The 20,492-nt window shown below is 34.8% G+C and overlaps 1 protein-coding gene across 1 annotated transcript in view; it reads right to left on the bottom strand.

The window, feature by feature from the left end:
* LOC149530400 (syntaxin-22-like) overlaps positions 1–13,046 on the bottom strand; it is a 62,986-nt gene extending 49,940 nt beyond the window's left edge. Inside the window, exon 1 of the mRNA XM_089808798.1 lies at positions 12,400–13,046. Within this exon, the coding sequence (XP_089664924.1) occupies positions 12,400–12,593 (194 nt within the window). The 5' untranslated portion in view covers positions 12,594–13,046. The remainder of the gene's footprint in view (positions 1–12,399) is intronic.
* Positions 13,047–20,492: the final 7,446 nt, after the last annotated feature.

The following is a 20,492-nucleotide window of genomic DNA, read 5'->3' as shown; positions in this document are numbered from 1 at the left end:
ATTCACCACCAAAGCTGAACCAAGTTGACGTCCGATCTAGCAAGAAGACCCTGAAGGTTTCTATCCTCAGGTTTTGATAACTAAAAGCCAAGCTTTCCCTTTCTCAAAGATAACTCTGAAAATAACTCGAAAATCCAAGCATGTCAAAATGAATGAAGCTTTCTCCTTTTAATCCCCAAAGTTGTGACTCTTCGACTCCCTTCCTGTCTTTTTGTCTTATCCCTCCTTGTCACTTTTAGCCCAATTTATAATTTTAAATTGACCTTTTATAAATTCAAATTATGCTCATATAGTCAATTTTAATATTATATGAGTATGTCTTTAAATTTTTTAATATCCCAAGAATGAGACATTACAGTCCTCCCTCCTCGAGATTGCTTGCCCTCAAGCAATCATGAGTCCATAATCCAATACCAAGGTCCCATGTCCATCTACAAACTACTCTATAACCCATACTAGTAATTATGTAGTTAGGATGTGTCAAACTGTGGAACTAATACTAAGGATACAACCCATCTATCACTATGATCCTTGGATCCCATGTCAATATCTGAATCTTTGATATAGGTTGCACGACTCTGATCATAAATCTCTGTGTAGCATCACAACATAATCCACAAAATGTAAAACATATATCACATTAACACCTGGATCCCAAACCAACCTGTCAACACAATCCTTGGTGTAGAAATAGATGATCGATGAATCACCAACCTCCTGAATCAGCCATCTGAACAAGTGGATGCCAAACACACTACCCATATGCAAAGAAACCAACTCGTCCTGTCTCAAGATGTCACTGCCATAACTTGGGCCAGCACAAGAATGTCAACAATGTCACGACTATGTTGTCGAACTAGGAAGATAAACATCTCATATGGAATATATCGCAACATGTGTGGTTCCCACTCATCTACAAGTAAATCACTAACCCCTGTAGGCCAAGCCAAATTTGAAAATCTGCTAATAGTCCAAGCAGGGCAACAACTAATAACTGGTGTAGGCAAAAAGATAAAATCACCAATCAATAAGTACACAGTTGCCATATCATAAGAACTGGATGATAAATCTCTGGGTAAGCTATGAAAATCCACAGGGCACACTACGGACAAATCTGAACTCTCTGCTTCACCATAAGTATCATTGCTAAATCAACATCTCCATCAATGAAGAGATCATCATCAAATGAAATCTTTGAATTATCTTCATATGATGTATCTCTATCCACGTGATAATGTGAAGATGTACAACTGTTGTCATAAAAAATAGAGTTCTCTTGGTTTATTTCTTTCTAGTCCTTATGGTCTTCATTAGCAAAAAATGCCTCATCGATATGGAGAATGGTGGAAACATTGTTCTTGTTTTCATGTCCACAATTGCTATTGATTCCTTCAACAACTAGTACCATCTCCAAAGTTCCACATTTCTATTCATCTTCCTTTTGGGTGGCTGCAATAGAAGCCTGATTTTCAGCCTGATGCAAGGAGTATTGTATCATGCTTAACTGGAGACATAATTCATCTATCTCCCTTTCCTTATCTTCCACAAACTTGATAGCGAGATCCTTATCCTATAACAGCTTCAAATAATCTGATTTTAACCTTTCAAAAGCTTCTTTGATTGTGTGCAATTGAGTACTAGCGATCCCACACAGATCCCCTGTTTTCCTCTCATCCATTTGAGTTTTCCACATAAGATCTTCAATGTATTTGTGAGACTCATCTGCCCTTGTCAAAACTTATACAACCTCTGTAACCAACAATCTTTCCTTCAAATCTTGCAATGATAAAGGCTATAGTTCAAATTCATCTAAGGGGTAACGGCTGTCATAGATCAAATTATCTGACTTATCCTCATCTGTCGGAGCAACACAATCATCATACTTAATTGCTTCTATGGTTGGAGTCATGCCCTCTCCACGTAACACAAATGAGATAACACTACGGCCATCTATAGTACCTTCAAAGGAGTTTCCCTCCTTGCCAATATGGATCTGCAAATCACCAATGAAAAGTTTGGAATACACCTCACCTTTGTTGATGAGTCCTTCCACTTTATTCCCTTGAGCTGATTGGAAACCATTGATCCTTGTGCTTTCATCATACATATCCATGTCATTAATGTCCTCTTTTATACTTAGATGTGAGGAAGACTTAGGAGCAACATCATATTCAGAACTAAATTTATCACAAGAAGAATCTGTACCATATGTAGAGACCCATAGGTCTGAATCAGCACTCACAAGAAATGTTGAGTCCTCATCATTGGCTGGTTAGGTAATCTTCTCCAATTTGTTCTCATCATGCTCATCAAGAGCACTAATGTTAGTAGCTCCACAAGAGTCTTCTACCTCTGTACTACCTGTCAATAGACTTGTACTATATTTAACACCTTCCACATGATCATGAGCAGGTTGCTCTTCCTTTTCAAGACCACTAGCAAGCTGATTATTGTCATACGAATTTTCGCACCTATCTTTTGCAAGGAGATTCTGGGCCACATCATAATATTTCTTTTTTGCCACATCACTCTTGTTTTGCAGCTTTAGATGAAAGTCCACATAATCCATGATGGTAATTCTTTCTGAATCTGTGAAGGAAGTTTGTTATACTCATCATACATATCAAGTACCTCTGTTATTAGAGTCTGAACCCTAAGCCTAACTGCAACCATATCCATAATAGAGTTTTAAAAAATAGAGCTTTTAAAAAAAAAATTAGAACTATTTTTTTTAAATAAAAAATTAGAAAATTTAGAAAAATAAAAATATATATTATTATCATCCAAAATCTTTAAAAGTGTCTTCCATGGTGTGCAGTGACTACTACTAGCTTATATATACATATATAATATGTCGAGAGTAATCCTTCTTGAAGCGCCTATTTTAATCAAATCCTAACCCACACAAAAAAACCTTACGATTTGATGAAAAATAGGTGCCTCAAGAAGGATTACTCCTAGCATATCAGATATATATATATATATAAAAGCTAGTTTATGTTCTCATTTACTAGCCTGAAGAATATTATATCAATTGTTTATTTAGAAATTGTGTTATATGAGCTTACCAAATAGACAACAATTTCAAATTTAATAGGAGTTGCAGGTTATCAATGAAATTTTGTTCAATATCTTGAGTGCTTCTCATTCAAAAAACTCTATTCAAACATTCGGAATATATCTTTGACATCATCATTTCAAGTGAAAGACAAGTGAATCTATAGTTAATCTTGATCGGGAATATTAAAGATCAAGCATTGTTTTGATCAAGGAACACCTAATGTTATTTGTTTGCAGGAAACCAAACTCAAATAAGAAGCAGCAAAACTCTTAGGTGTATGGAAATTCTAATCTAGCATTTTTATTAGTTCTAATGGGACCTCAAGAGACTTAGATATATTATGGAATCCAAGAAGAGTAAAGGTTGAATATAAATATGCTCCATCTCAGAACAATTTATTCTTGTTAATTTTTTATGGACCAACAAACACAAGGGATAATAAAGCAGTGTGGGGTGTCATCTCAAATTTCTTGGGTGTCTCGATATGGAGATTTTCATCCTTCGGGGAGATTTCAATGGAACTCTAGATTTCGTTAAAAAGAAAGGTGGGAACGGAACACTAGATAGTGTTCAAACAAATTTCTAGATTTTTTTACAAGGAATAGGTTGTGGGAAGTGAAAGTGCAAAATGGGTTGTACACTAGACTTATAGAAGGCATGGTTTCTTCAACATTGCAGTTAAGCTGGACCATTTCTTCTTGGTTGGAGGATGGTACTCTATCCCTTTGGTCTTTGAAGCAACCATTCTTCCTTTCGCAAAGTCGGATCATTTTCTTGTGGCTTTAATGTTATAGAAGGATGCAATTCCTTTGAGGTTCCCTTTCAACTTCAAAAAGATCATCTTCTATGAAGCAGGGTTTATAGAGATGGTCACAAAATGGTGGTGCGATTCCCTTCAATGTTTGGGCAACAAAGGTTTTCAGTTCTTCAAGAAACTTCAATTCAATAAAATCAGTTTGAAGGTCTGGAATTGGCTTCATTTCAAAGACATTTTTGTAATAAAAAGATCATAGAAGGTCAGCTTGAAGCCTTGTATAACAAAGTAATTTTAAATGAAATGGATAAAGTAGACTTTCTCACTGAAAAGGACCTCAAGGCTTAGTATGAAGAGATTTTAGCAAGAGAAGGAACATATTGGCACAAGAAGTCTAGAGAAATTTGGCTGAAAGAGAGACCATAACAGAAAATTATTCTATAGTTTTGTTAAAAGAAGGTCAATCAATAGAAGTTGGGCAAAGATGCTTTGAGAAAGACGACATTAATAAGGAGGTTGTCTCTTTCTTTTCCTCTTTACGGTCAAACAATGATTTTGTTTCTATGGAGGAATATGGTGATGTTCTCAGATTCCTTCCAAAACTAGTTTCAAATTCGAACAACAATATGTTGATGGCTCCAATACAGTTAAAGAAAGTTGATGATGTGTTGTTTGCTTTAGAAGGTGATAAGTCACCTGTGCCAGATGGCTTCCAAGAATTATTTTTTTAGAATTTTTGGAAGGTGGTCAAGATGGATATGTGGGAAGTGGTGGAGTTCAAACAAAAGGGTTGTCTTACACGATTTCAATAACACATTGGTAGCATTAATCCCAAAGGAAGAGGCGTAGTCATTTAAGGAGTACCACCTAATTTCTCTATGTAATGTGATCTATAAAGTAATTCTAAAGGTGGCCACAAATAGGCTTGAGAAGATCTTGGGATTACTGATATCTGAGAAGCAAGGTGCTTTAACCCCTAAAAGCCCATTGGAAGGAATTATTATAGAGCACGAGGCAAAACACTCAATCAAATTGAGTAAGCAGACGAAGATGTTAGTAAAACTGGACATATCATCATGAAAGCTTATGATAGGGTGGACGGAGATTTCTTGTACAAAGCATTGAAGAAATTTGGTTTTAGTGCATAATGGATAATATGAATCAATGAAATGATTATTGAGTGTTGAGCATCAACTTTAGTTAGGTGGCCCCCACAATTTTTCACTATGTCATGAGATCTTAGGCAAGAAGATCTTATCTCTCTGTTTCCTTCATATTGATGGTAGAAGTGTTAGGAAGATTGACTCCAAAACATAGGGAACAAGGACAGTGGAAGGGAGTCTTAGCTCCCAAAGAAGTGGACCTAGTTTCTCACCTCCAATTCCCTAATGACACTTTGTTGATGGGGGAGGCTTTCTAGCAAAGGTGAGGGGGGATGAGGAGAGTTTTCGATAATTATAGCAAGGTACTCAGACAAAAATTAACTGGGGGAAATTCGAGGGCTTTTTCGTTAATACAAACTAGGATGCTCAAAGAGAAATCTTTAGGGTCTTTAATGTGCGGCCAAGTCGACTACCAGGTAATTTTTTTAGGAATCCCTTTATTTATAGTAGTGTACAAGTATTTTCTTTGGAAAGGCTTGATAGATGGGTGTATATGTAAGTTGGAAGGTTGGAAAAGTAATCTGGCTAACATTAGTAGGAAGGATTTTAATGTCAAAGATATTAAAAGAGGTAATTGGTAAAATAATTGAATGATTATTAACAAAGAATGAATTGCTCTTATAGAGATTACAATTGAGATGTTTCTAAAAAGAAACATACAAATAATCGAAAGAATCTATTTTACAAGATATTTACAATATCTAGAAGTGGCCATCAAAATAGAAAAATGACTAAATTAGAAGATATAATTTTAATACCCTCCCTTAATGGTCAACTTATCAACGACACCAAGTTGCCCCCTGAATTTGACAAACTTCTCTGAAAGTAGGGACTCGGTGAAAATATTAGCAATCTAGTCAGCTATAAGAACTAACTACAACTCCACAGATCCATCTTCAACCAATTGACAAATAAAATGACTAAGTTTCCCAATCAATGATACTGAACTAAGTTTCCCAATCAATGATACTACACTAATGTGAACTAAAGGTCACATCAAGCCAAGGAGAATGTCTCAAAATTTGATTGAGGAAGAGAAGATTGAGTTCCATGCCTAGAACATAGTACACATCAAGGAAAATCGTGTTCCTACCTCTAGACTAAATATGGATATTGCCTCTACCAACAATAGTGTACCCTTCTCCAAAAAAAACTGAATTTGAGAATGGTTGGAAATCTGTGAACCAATCCCGACGATGAGTGAAGTGGAGGGAGGTACCTAAATCAATGAACTTTACATAATCTGCAATTCTTTTAGCCATGAAGGCGTAATAGGCAGATTCACATCGCTTAGTGTGCTCTATAGCATGCGCTTGAGGCTATGAACTAGATTGCTTGGCTTGAGAAGCTAAGCATTTTTGGTACTCCAACTTCATATGGCCAAACTTATGGCAGTAGTTGCACTAAACATTTTTCTACTTTGGGCCTTCCAAAGATTGGGCAGAAGGATTCTGCTAAGAAGACTAAGAGAGCTAATAGTTGCATGTGGATTTGGCTGAGAAGGCTTGAGTGGTAGAAGATGAGCTAGCACCAATGTCAAATTGTTGTTTCTGGCAATTTTGTTGTAGAAGCATTACCCCAAGATATGAGTACGAAATATCAAAATGACTGAAAGCAATGTTGAGAGTTCAACAATGTGCTCATAGGAAGATGGGAGACTCTTTAGGGTGATTACCACCATGTCTCCTTCCATTTTATGTCCAATGGCTTCCAACTAATCACGAATATCTTTGATTTTATTGAGATGCTCCTATAGGGATACCTAATCAATGTGACCATCCATCGTGATCAAGAAGAGCATGTTCTTTGGATAGAATGTATGACTTTTGTCCTAGATTTTTTGCAAACCTTTAAGATGGCTCCAAATCTTACTGTTGTTTTACCAAAAGGAACCTGCATGAGGTGATCATCTATGATGGAAAGTTTGATGAGCATGACAACTTCTTGATCCTAATTTATCCTACCCTTTGTTTACTTCCTTGGGACATCTAGTCGTGTCCAACACAATTTTGTCAAGAAGCTTATACTCAAAAATTGTCAGCATATGCTACTTCCAAGTGTTATAATTCTTGCCATTGAATTTTTTATTCCCTCCAACAGAATGTTGGTCAAAGATGCCATTGCACACTTTTCGAGGCACATAAAATGAGAAAACTAGATGGGTGAAAGAACAAGAATAAATGGGTTGTATATAGAGGCAAGACCAAATACAAATTTCAATATGAATTTGCTTGCACAAAATTTGAGGCATGAAATTCAGGACACCAAGAAAATTTTGAAGACAACCCGTTTGAAGTCCACCAAGAATCTGTAAACAAAATAAAATTTTGGCTAGCACAAAGTTTGAGTCACAAAAAAAAGGCACTCAGATAAATCTAAAAGCAATCTAGTTGAGATCTTGAAAACAACGCCACTGATCTAGAATTGGACTTTGAACCCGGAGAAAAAAATTTAAGTTTCAAGGAAAACCCTAGCCAACTGCAAAAAGCCTCAAGAAATGATAGAGAATTCAAAAATCTTTGTTGGAGATCGTATGAGAGCATTAAAAAAGGACCCAAAATGGTCATTTTTTAAAACAAATTGGGTCACAGAAGAAAGAAGAGTCACTCAATAAGAAGTTAAAACAAAAATAGACTGTAAAGCGGCATAAACGAGATGCTAAAAACATGTTTTTGATGCAGGAAGGGTTGTTTAAAATAGTCGTGGGTTGGAGAAAACATGATCAAAAATGGTTGTTTTACCCAACAACAATGATTATGTGGATGTGGGAGATCCTTTGTGGCTCGAAAAAATCCACGGACATACTGCAGAAAAGGTTTATGAATCAGGAAAAGAAACAATATAGGGCCACGCAGGAGGTAGATGAAACTCATCGAACATAGACGAAGGGCCACGATCTGAGGAAAAAATGATAGAAACCAGCATGAGTTCAACTACCAAATTAAATGCCAAAACCTTAGTTGCATTTCAGAATTGATTCAAAAAAAATTAGCAGATAATTTCAATGCAGAAATTATTAATTTTTGAAAAACTTTGAATGCCAAAAAAAAATTTGAAAAATTTGAGACTAATAATTTCATTAGAACTTATAAATTTTTCAAAAATAATTACCTTAGCTCTGATACCATATTACGAGAGGTAATTGGTAAAATAACTGAATAATTATTAACAAAGAATGAATTATTCTTATAGACATTACAATCGAGATGTTTCTAAAAAGTAACAAACAAATAACAGAACGAATCTATTATACACGATATTTACAATATCTAGAAGTGACCACTAAAATAGAAATAGAATAACTTAGGAGATATTATTTTAATAAAAGACTCTCATCTTGGCAATGCCGCTATTATCCGTGATGTGTCTAAGAAATTTCAGAGAAAGTGATTTGCATTTTAGAACAGAGGATGAGGAATTGTTTTTGGAATGGTGATCAAGAGCAGGCTAAAATTCCTCTTTTGGCTTGGGAAAATATTTGTAAGCCAAAAAAATAAGGCGGAGTTGGTTTGCTAACTTGGAAAATTCTCAATGAAATTATGGGTCCAAAGCTAGTGTAGCACAAGTATAAATTCCCAGACCAAAAATGGGTAAGTATTTTACAAGCAAAGTACCTGGACAGCAATGATAGAATAAGAATTTTGACAATTCAGGACCCCCCTTGTTCTTCATTGTGGAAGTTTAATGTTAGTTGTAGATCAGTTATAAGTTCTAACAGTATGTAGCCAACAAACATGATGGAATCTAAGGTACTGAGTGTTCACCATTAAGCCACCACCTATATGCTCATGCAATATATATCTGATGCACTCGTTCATTGATAAACATATTATGGAAGAAGTGTATAAATCAACTCAAGTAATGCACTTATGAATGTAATCAATGTTTACAATAGAATATTTTAATCATCTAACTATGATAATTTTGATCTTCAACAGATTGAAAACCATATAAAAAGGACAAGTATTTATCAAAGTCCCCATTTTTAGCAGGTTCCTGCAGTTGTCTTGGTCAGTTCACCATCGCGACCCTCGTGAGCTGATAGTGGGATTTGAGGCTCTCAATTGTGGAGTTATAGGCTTCCCAGCAACCTATAGTGTGTTTTGGCTCCGCTTGAGGGACTTACTATTTATAGTAAGTCAATTTGTTGGTTTCGAGAACTCAGTTCAATTAGAGGAGTTGAGTGGTGCTCTCAGTTTTTACTTTGGGCTCCAAGAATCTTGGAGGGAGTGTCTATTTATAGTAAGTCACCCCGTTAGGTTCATTCGTCATATTTTTTCATTAGAATCACTTTGCTGTTGTCAAATTTCAATTTTGATGCTTCTTCAGTTGTTTTCACAAGACAAGTAAATTATTATTTTTCATCTAAAATATGTTGAGGTTGTTATTTTTGTTGGTGTTGTATGTCAGTCACCTCAATATCATAGCTCGTTGGAACTGGGAGGAAAAGTTTTAAATGGTGGGCACAAGAAACAATGGCCTTGTGTGTGAAAATATTATGGTATGGTGGAAAAGGTCATTTTTGGAGCCAAAAGTCATTAATAAATTATATTATGACACCTTTAATTTGACTCAAATATGTTTCTGAGGCAATAATTTAACAAAATTGGATGTGAGACCCCTCTTATCTTGGGGCCTACCCAACTAGAAGGATCAATCAAACAAAAATATTGCTAGATGATATTTAAATGGTTGGGAAAATTCCCAAAAGTGTGGCGCCTGCGAAGAGGGAAGATCCATTGGAAGTTTTGGAAGAGAGACTTATGCATAGGCCTGATTAATCTGTGGTCTCTATTGACCAACTCTCTATGTGAATGGAAGGAGGACAAGAAGGGCACAGCCAAATTCCTTATAAAAATCCAACATTAAAAACACAATGATCAAAATTCAATGCTTCTAATTTCAAACACATTGAAAGGCTATGCTAGCTTTTGGTTTGATGTATACAACCTAGATTACATTTCATTTCATCCAACAGTAATGGCATTTATTAAGTTCTTTTCCCCAAGCATACCTGACAAAACCTAAGTTACCAATTCTGGTTCTGATGCTGATGCTGATGCAGGTGCGGGGTTCTGATGTGCAATTTTGGATGCTTTTGGGTGCGTGTTATATATATATATATATAAACCATTCCATAATAACATGGCCTGCTGAAACTGACGTTTTGGAAATTGTCTACAATTTTTTGTTGCAACTACCGATGGCAATCGATTTTTTGAAATTTCCTATGTTGTTTATTTTGTGTGTGTTAACAGTATGAAATATACTAAAAATGGCGAATAAAATCAGATACGAACTGGTCAACTAAAAGGATAACCGTGTATGAAGAGGAAGATTTGTCTTAAAAGGTGAGAAAAGACAAAAATGTCGATCTCTAACTTAGAATAGCCACTAAATAATGGTACTGCAGCCTAGAATAATGATATGGCACCATACATAAGGCCGTGATTTACATTTTTTGGAGACTTGCTGCAGACCTCTAGATATTTAAGCCTTTGAAGCTGTGCTGGGCTTTAAATAGGTTACTTAAGCCTTCAAAAATGCCCTTGACCCTTCTTACCATTCAGGAGCTGACAGATAGTAAAAGATTTTAACTGTTACAACAGAGCACCAGTACAGCACCCAAAAGCACCGGCACATTTAGAAGCATCAGAACCTGCACCCGGACATTTCTTAGATGCATTGGTATCTTACGACAAAACCAAGCTGATCTACTATAGATCAACTCTCGACCTGGATTAAATTACCATGGCCATATGGAACATTGCCCTAGAGCATGACAAACCAAAAAAGGATTACAATCCACAAAAATTGATAGGCCAATTATTTGGTGAATACAGGATCTATCACTATCAACCCCTGAAGTAGCTTTGCTAGCAGTTCACACTGCTTAGTTTAATATAGCCACAAGGAAGATGCAGGTACATTATTATCTAAAGATGCCAGAGATTGAAGTATATTGACATTATAGGAGAACTGGAAAAAAAAAACTCATTGGTGTGATAGCTCCAAGCCCATGCCCAAACAAGGGAACAGATAGAAATAATGCCTCCTCTAAGTAAATCACAGGAAAGAAGTGCTTCAAAGCAAAAGGCACACAAACTAAAATACTTGTTAAGAAAGTCTTATGAGAGGGAGAAAGAAGCTATAAACAAGACTAATGAATGTACAGTGAACACAAAATACATGAATGTTTATTTCATGCTAGAATACAAAAACTTATAGGATTGTCTGAGGATTTATTGAAGTGCCATTTGAATGCCACTTCAGCAACGTGTCAGAGGGCTAGGATTGAACCACAACTAGTGGGGATCAATTGTAAGTGGAGTAACTAGAGTACACCAAATAAAGAAGATTCATAAAAAATCCTTTGTATGTTGTAGGGACTACTAATAAAATATGAGCAACCACATCTCAATCGTGATTTCCATTGAAAAATATGAGTAGACTCTTTGAAATCAAAAAAAATGTTGCTAAGTATGTCAAGTTCACCATCATTAACAAAAAGCAAAAGGTGCGTGAGAATTTAAAGCATCAGTGTCTCAAATACTCTCCCATGCGGATCCACCACATTAGCACTTTATTGCGAGTAGTAAATCAGAGAATCACTCTCCAAAAAGCTGTCTACATTTCTAAGATCATAATCAACAATTGAAGCAGACGACCCTTTTTATTAATATACTTAAGATCGTGTTACAACAAGCTGTCTATGTTTCTAAGGTCGATGTCACTATGGACCAAACTGCCCTTTATACGACTATGCTTAAATTTGTGTAGGTGTAATGCAAACAACATTGCTGTTACTACAGCACTCTGTAATAAGGCTTTTGTTTCTAGCAAATTAGAGTGCCAAAGCCACTTATGGCATGGAGTAGATGACTCTAGCAACAGCAATTCGCTTCTCTTGTCAACTAGGTTGTTTTGCCACACTGAATAATATGCTGGGTTGCCCAGTTACAACCCTGCAAAACTCTGGATAGGAATGGGGAGAGGGCTGCTGCTAATAGGACCGTCAAGATAAACTCCAGCGACTGAGCATCACAAAAATAAAGAATTCGTCACACAATACGATAACAGAATAACAGTGTATGCAGTTTTAAAGTGGGAAATCAATGTTAAAGTAAGATGAGAAAGCCCAAGCCCATAATGCAGGGGTGTCTTAATTGATTCCCCTAAACAACAATACCAAGAGCCAAAACAGCACGTCGACATTATGAAGAAACCAAAACATCAAAGTGGGGTATCTATTTCGATATGTATCCATCAGAACGCTGATCAACAGTTCGATTATCCGCATAAATCAATCTATCCACCAAAATCTATGGGAAAGGTAGCTCGGTGGAAGAGAAGAGCAGAGTTATGGTTAGAAGACCCGGTTGCTCCATGGGAATTTTCTAGACAATGGAAATGCAACTTACAATTTTTCTCGAAGTTGAGGAGTATCTTTGGATGTGCCGAGATCGTTTACCATGCGCTTGAAAGAAGATACTGCAGTGTTAATTCTGAAGATGCCTCCTGCAACTGCCTCGGATGAGCTCGGCTGATGTGCAGATGAACTCCCGCCTTGCCTTCTCGGCAGAGGTCGACCGCTCTGGAGATCTTGAAAGCTCATTTTTTCCCTCTACTTGCGCTCAACTCCCATAATCACTATACAGTAAAGTCCCAATAGTCTATAATAACGAAAAATAGCGTTGGCCCATTACATAAGCACTTTCCTGTGCTGTTATTCAAATTATTTGCCCAGTGCATTTTTAGTTGCAAGCCTGGACATGTGAGTCCCACACAACAGTACCCATTTCGACCCCACTTAGTTGTCTAACGACTCGTCTTCCGCCCAGATCAAATAATTTCGTGCAATCGCTGTTGACTGCTAGGTGTTGCAAGAAGGAATCAAAGATGCATATATAAAACAGGTGGAATGTAGAATTACATCTTATGATGTAACGAGTTCTCTTAGAAGGGTTTAAGCAAATTCAGTTTTAACAGTGATACAAGTGATATTATGATGGTGAAACAAAGCAAGCAGGAAAGTCAACTGGAAAATTGAATAGCATCCTAGGAAGTACTGTTTAGCAGGGCAATATGAGTGGAATAGGCATATGCAAATTCTTAAAATTTCAAATTTCTGTTTGGGTTCATCAGATTCAAATTATGAATAGGAATAGTATTTCAATTTTGGCCTGAAAAAGAGCACTTACACTTTCTCCTAAATAGGTGGAATTAGAATATTTCAATTTTATTTATTTTAGAAAACATAAATTTATGGATCCGTCCCCAAACAAGAATAGAAATACGTATTCTTATTTTTTATTCTAGAATAACAATTCTAAAATACGTATTCCTATTCCTGTATTCTTAATCCCACAGCCAAAACGGAAGAATTCTAGGAAGTAAGGTAGGGGTCCCTTGGAGGGGCTTGGGCTCTATTTTTGGGGAGTTGGAGGTCCCATAGATTTTTTAGGGGGGGCTAAAGTTTTAATTGGAATCTTTTCCTATTTTATAAGAGCCCCTATTTTGTAGCTTTTTCATTTTGAGCGGATGAAAAAGGGATGGGGCTGGAATTAGCCCCACCAATTTGGGGGAGAATTTTACCACTTGTCAACAACCTATTTTCATTTTCCCACCAAAAATGAAATAATCCTACCAAAGTTATGAAGAAATACAATTTTTATATTTAATATTTCATTTCATGTGCGATGGTGACTACACGCAACAGAGGGAGGAAGTAGAAGAAAGGTACCGTTGTTTTTGCAAACAATGTTAATGTTTCTAGGTTGTAAAATGTTTCTAGTTTTCCTTTTCACTGCCTTCGCTACAAAATATTTGCAATCACATTTTGGTTGTTTGACATGGGTGTGACATTTGCCAAGTGGCCTTAGGTGTTAGGGATTGTTAATTAGGTTTAGTTAATAGATTATAAGTTAGTAAATGTTATTTTGGGTAGGAAATATTATAATAAGGTTTAGTAATCAATTAATTAGGATTAGTTAGATTAATAGATGTATTAGATGTTAAGTGAGTTGGTAGGTGATTAGTGTTTAATAGGGTAGGTTAGTGTTATATTGTCTTAAAGATTGAAGTAATGTATATTAGAAAATTACTTCATTAAAGTTGATTATAGAAGTTTTTATTTACTAATTTATTTGATTTAGTAAATGTATTAAAGTTTCCTTGAGTAATAAGTCTCTAGGTAATTTATCAAGGCTAATGGTGTTAAAAGGGAAATGAGGTAACTTATGTCCCCTATGTATAAGCCTCTGTGTGTGTGTGTGTGTGTGTGTTAGAAAGTTATTTTTAAAGCATTATAATATTTAAAGTAAAGGTTTAATTAATTATAATTTTAATGTTTATTAATGTTCAGGTTAGAAAGATTTATCAGGTCTATAACGTTCCTACAATGTCTGAAAGTGTTGTAAGTCAAGTTGACTAGACATTTGATTTAGTTAATTGGATTATGGTTTAAGAATAGATGAATGTCAAAAGTAATTAAAAGATGAATAAAAATGATTTAATTAGTTAATTAAAGTATAATTTTAAACGAAATCAAGTATTAAGGTATTAGATAAATTGTTGAAGTTGCAAATTTATTCAATTAGGGAATTGTAACGACACACTAAACGAATAACAGATGACATAATAACCAATGTTAGAAAACGAAATTATATGAGTCTACTTTACTCAACTAAACATATTTAATTCAACTTTAACCCAAGAACTATAGAACCCTAATGCTTTGCTCGAATGTATGATGTCACACTTTAACTGACATGTCAACTCTGCATGATTTTGAATCACAAGCAAAACTCACTTCTATCCCATTTAAACTCTCTGTAACTTATTCAAATTACTATGTGTTAAACATTATGTTATTTGACTTTTAAAAAAAAGTGTTTGTGTGTTTTTGCCCTAATATTTTGGGCATGACAATGGGTATGTTTTAGGCATGGGTTTATAGGGTTTCCTTAAGTGGTGCTCATCAATGATGGTGTTTCTAGTGAAATAAATACCCCCTTTCTTCTTATTTCATTGTTCTATTACCGATCTCGAGATGTGGGTCATTTTTTTAAGTTGACATTTCCCAAAACTTATTTGATGTCATTTGTGCAGATTGACACAAGGCAACCTATGATATGATTTTGATGAGCGAATGCTTTCAAAGCAATGTGTTATACATACGATTTTCTTATGAGGAGTCATATTTGTTGAGTTGGGTTTGTTTGGTATGTCTAATTTATTCATCCCTTTCATGTGATGAAGTTTAAATTAGGGGATGGGTACTTATTGCTTTGTATATGTAGGAGGTTGATTGAATAGATCCATTTTTATATTATTTTTCATGTTTATGTTCTTTGGCTATGGACTGTTTGGCATCTTTTTGGTATTGGATCTACTGGATTTGTGCATTTCCTAGACCTTTGACAGTAGAATGTGAGCACAAAAGTTTTGTTTTTTAGATTATTTTTGTTGGAAAAGTAGGTTGTAGGAGCAATCACCTTGTTATCTCTGCAATGCAAGTTGATGTGTTTTACTCTTATTTCTGTTCTAAATCGAAGAGTTTGAGATTGTATTGCTAGACATTTTATCGATGAGGAAGTGATTGAGATAAATCTATTATTAAGGTGTGGGTTGCAAATTATGCAGCGGCTATGAATCCAAAGACAAGTCTCTTTTCTTTAAATAATTATAATAATGACTAAGTCCATTTTTAAAAAGAGGAAATCAATACAAGGGGAATTTGGGCAGAGCAATAGAAAGATAACCCTTTCTATCATTAATGTCAAAGCATGGAAAATAATATGTGTATAGATTATCAAACTTATATGTGTGTATTCTCAACCCTATTGCTTTTCAAGCATCCTCTATTTGTCCAACTTAATGGCATTTTTGAATACTAGCATAGTCAATGGAATTCATAGTTTTTCTCTGTTGTCTATAACAATTCAATAGGTCCAACCACTGAGGTTGAAGTGAAGTATATTTTATTCACTGCAATCTTTGTTCTCATTTTTAGAAATATTAGGATCAAAGCTATGAATTAAATGATCCAAGTAAGTGATTAGGATCAAAGTTGTCAATGGAAGAAATATTTTTGGGCATTGTTTTGTTCACCAATTTGGATGTGGGTTGGAGTTTGACTAAGTTGGATGGATTGGAGGTGTGTTGCGATTTGTGCTCTTCTCTGAAGAAAATTCAACTATTTCAATGACATTTTGAAATGTACGTGGTCTCAACATTGCAGGTTGAAGTAATTAGGATCAGCCATATGAATTAATTTTTGGTCTAACTTGGGAAAAATAATAAATCGATTATGCCATAGTAAGACATTGTTTAGGTGTATTTAAGGGTTAGATGAGAAATGGTGGTGAGTATTTATTAGAATTAAAATTAGCCAAAAACATTTGGAGGCATATAGTTCAATTGGTGCAATAAATCTCATTATTTGTATGAATTTTTGCACTATTAATATACAATCCCAAAAATTAGGATCAAAGCTATGAAGTAAATGATCCAAGTAAGTGATTAGGATCAAAGTTGTCAATGGAAGAAATATTTTTGGGCATTGTTTTGTTCACCAATTTGGATGTGGGTTGGAGTTTGATTAAGTTGGATGGATTGAGGTGTGTTGCGATTTGTGCTCTTCTTTGAAGAAAATTCAACTATTTCAATGACCTTTTGAAATGTACGTGGTCTGAACATTGCAGGTTGAAGTAATTAGGATCAGCCATATGAATTAATTTTTGGTCTAACTTGGGAAAAATAATAAATCGATTATGCCATAGTAAGACATTGTTTAGGTGTATTTAAGGGTTAGATGAGAAATGGTGGTGAGTATTTATTAGAATTAAAATTAGGCAAAAACATTTGGAGGCATATAGTTCAATTTGTGCAATAAATCTCATTATTTGTATGAATTTTTGCACTTTTAATATACAATTCCAAAAATTAATAAAAATGATAAAACTAATTTCAGAGACCATCTTTTGAATAGACCAACATAGATTATAAAATAGTTCACCTGATTTTCTAGTTCTTAAGCTTCAAGTTCCACTCATATATTAAATATGAAGAAAAAAGAGAGTTACTATTGGGTATTGTATTCTATATAATGACTTTAGGGCATTGTATTGAGATGGATGAATCAACTGAGAAGGTATTATACCAATAAAACATGCTCAATATCTTGTATTAAAGCTTCTTTAGTCTTATGATGATTGTTTTTCTTCCAAAACTCTTTCTCTTTTATCTTTTCCATCCTTGACATTTTAGTTAGTAGGAAACTATGCATCCCAAAAAAGCGTACGATAAAAACCATTGAGAGTAATAAGGGTGTTACATTAAAGTAATAATAAAATCTATCATTTGAATCATTTAGCAAACACATATTAAACAAAAGTAATAGTTTTATCATTCAACACCTCAAGATTTAGCAAAACATCCACGACAATTTAGCCTAGAAAATTTTAGTAGTTCTTAATCAACAATTTAAGCTTAGTATTTATGAACTACAAGTGTATAAGATTGCTAGAAAACTGCTCAAGTTTTTTTTTCTATGGTTTTAAACATTCTATGCTTCTTGTAGAATCTAAAAGACAACATTTCCATGTTTTACATGGAGGGGAGTAACTCAAAGTTCTTTCACATATTGTAATTGTACTTGTGACTATGCATTACGATCAAATATACTATATTATAGTCTTATACCATTGTCCTAGGTTTATGAGAATTTAAAGTTTCATGTTTTTTTTTAATGTATAAACCATAGTTAACAATGATTGATTGTGACATAAACTTTGCAATGAATCTATTTATTAACGTAGGGAGGGATGAGATAACCAAGGCCAAAGGCACGCCCAACTATTCCAAACCACCTACTAGAGTAAAGACAACGAAAAACAACACAATAATAGAAAAACTTACCAGATAGAGGATCAAATGCTTTTATAGATTCGTCAAATCATTAAATGCATGCCCAGTTATAAGGCCTTCTGGGTTACAACCAACATTACAATTTAGATTCGATCCACAATGATCAAACTTTGCATTTCATCTTTGCTTCTACTCTTCCTATGCTACTTTGATACCCTAAGACTACCAAAAATTATATTAAATACATGCACAACCACAAGTCAACTTGTTGCAAATACAACAAAATAAACACTTATATTAAATGCTAAAACAAGCCACAAATTGGATTTCAACAAATACCTATCCCTAAATGCCAAGGTCGGCTCCAATAAGAGATTGCACACATACAACTCAATAAACAAAGGACTAGACAAAATGTTGCAACTTGGCAAACTTGGCAATCAAAGGAACTTAGCAACCACTCCAAACTCGGTAACCAAAGGGATCTCGGCAACCAAAGGGTAACTCAACAACAACTGCAAACTTAGCAATGCAAGACATTGCAACTTGACAGCAACTAGAAAACTCAACAAACATGTAGGATAGCAATGCAACCCAGGATGCTCCTGCATCAAACAACCAGGGTTGAAAGAAATGATTCTCCTAAATCATTGAGATGTCACAACCTGATCTAAATCCAACTCAAATTAGGAAATCCATGTCGCATCTTCAACTAGTCTGCTTTTCCACTTTACCAAATGCTCATATTAATCTGTTTCTCTTGTGCTCTTACCAACTTTCTTATCCAATATATGTTCAACTTCTTCAATCTGCTTCTTAGGATAATTTTTTTAAAATACAATGTCATCATTTGGTTCATGATATTTGTACAAATCAACAACATTAAATATAAGAGATATATCCATGTTATCAAGCAACTCAACTTCATAAGCATTACCACTATCAAACTTCCTCAAAATCTTGCAAGGTCCAAACTTCTTTATCTTCAACTTATTGTATATTCCAATAGGAAATTTGCCTTTTTTCAAATGAACCATCACCTCATCACCAACTTGAAAAGCATTCTCCTTATACTTTAGATTACTTTGTTCCAATCTTGACTTTAATTCCTCATGCAAAGACTTCATAAAATCAACAAATTATTTTCCTGCAACACTTATCTTCTCTTGATCAGCAATATCCCTTAAATCTGGTATCCCTTTAGGCTATATTCCATTGACAATCTCAAAAGGTGTTTTCCCTGTACTCTTATTCACAGAATTGTTATATGCAAACTCAGCTTGTGCTAATACCATCTCCCAATTACTTGGCTTATCTCCCAACAAACATCTCAACAAATTACCCAAGCTTCTATTCAAAACCTCTATCTATCCATATGTCTATGGATGGAATGTAGAACTAAACTTCAACTCAGTACCTATCTTCTTCCATAAAGTCTTCCAAAAATAACTAACAAACTTATCGTCTATGTTAGAAATAATACTTCTTGGTAATCCATGCAATCTAACAATCTCTTTGAAGAAAATCCTAGCAACATGCTCGACATCTAATGTCTTCTTACAAGGTATGAAATGAGCCATCTTAGAAAATCTACCTACAACAACAAACAAAGATTCATACCCTTTCATTGTTTGTTAGAAATAGGGATTACTGAGAGGGGGGAGGTGGGGAGCGGGGTAAATCAGTAATCTACAAACTTTAGTTGCCAACTGGATATTATTACTCACTTAAAACCATGCATAACAAAGCAATAAAGTAATGCTAAATAGTAATAGTAACAATGCACAAAGATAATATATTGATATATAAGTTCCTTGTTAGAGGATGGACCCTATTAGGAATCAATGAGTAAATTTAGTATAAAGAGTCCCTATTAGGAGACTTTGAATACCTGTTAGGAGATTCCAACCCTATTATGAGTTGTGGTACAGTAGATGCAAGATGAGCCCACTGCCCAAACATGCACTTCCGATCACAAAAAGAGCTCACTGCTCAAACAAGTAATCAGACAGGATATAAGTATTGTATCTTCTTCCTTGATTGATCTCTAATCTTTAGCTTTATCTCGGATCACCAGATAGTTCATATAAAACTTTGAATATATCGCTTTCAAAAAAGTTTGCATATAATCACAATTACAAGATAGCACTTGCAATTACAACTACTTAATCTTACAAGATAGCATGCTTCTTATCGCAAGAAGTCCTTTGCATAAATACCATGCCTTTACACAAATTACTGCTAGATCGTCTAAGACCATAATTCACTTTTCCAAGTTAGAGTAAACATCTAGGATGTCGGCCCTAATTGGACAAGTAACTATTTTGTAAACAAAACAATTATTTCCTTTAATTCCATTGTCCTACTTCATCAAAACACAAATATCTCTATTATGTACAGCCCGTACTGACTTTCAAGATTATACACGTCATCACCAACATGTATACAATCTCCATGTAACATGACATCAACAACAAGTTATAAACAAAACAATACACTGCTATAAACCAAATTCTATACTTAGACGATTTTTCTTTATTTCTAAGGTTTCCTATGAATATGTACATCATGTGTTGCCATAAATGACAACAATTACATATCACTATTAGCCAATTGTCAATAATCTCCCCCTTTGGCATTGATG

Source organism: Cupressus sempervirens, chromosome 11, assembly GCF_028749045.1.
Source record: "Cupressus sempervirens isolate cs-2001-9-10 chromosome 11, ASM2874904v1, whole genome shotgun sequence".
Classification (NCBI taxonomy): domain Eukaryota; kingdom Viridiplantae; phylum Streptophyta; class Pinopsida; order Cupressales; family Cupressaceae; genus Cupressus; species Cupressus sempervirens.
The sequence above is the reverse complement of the archived record's forward strand: the minus strand, read 5'-3'. Positions and strand labels throughout refer to the sequence as shown.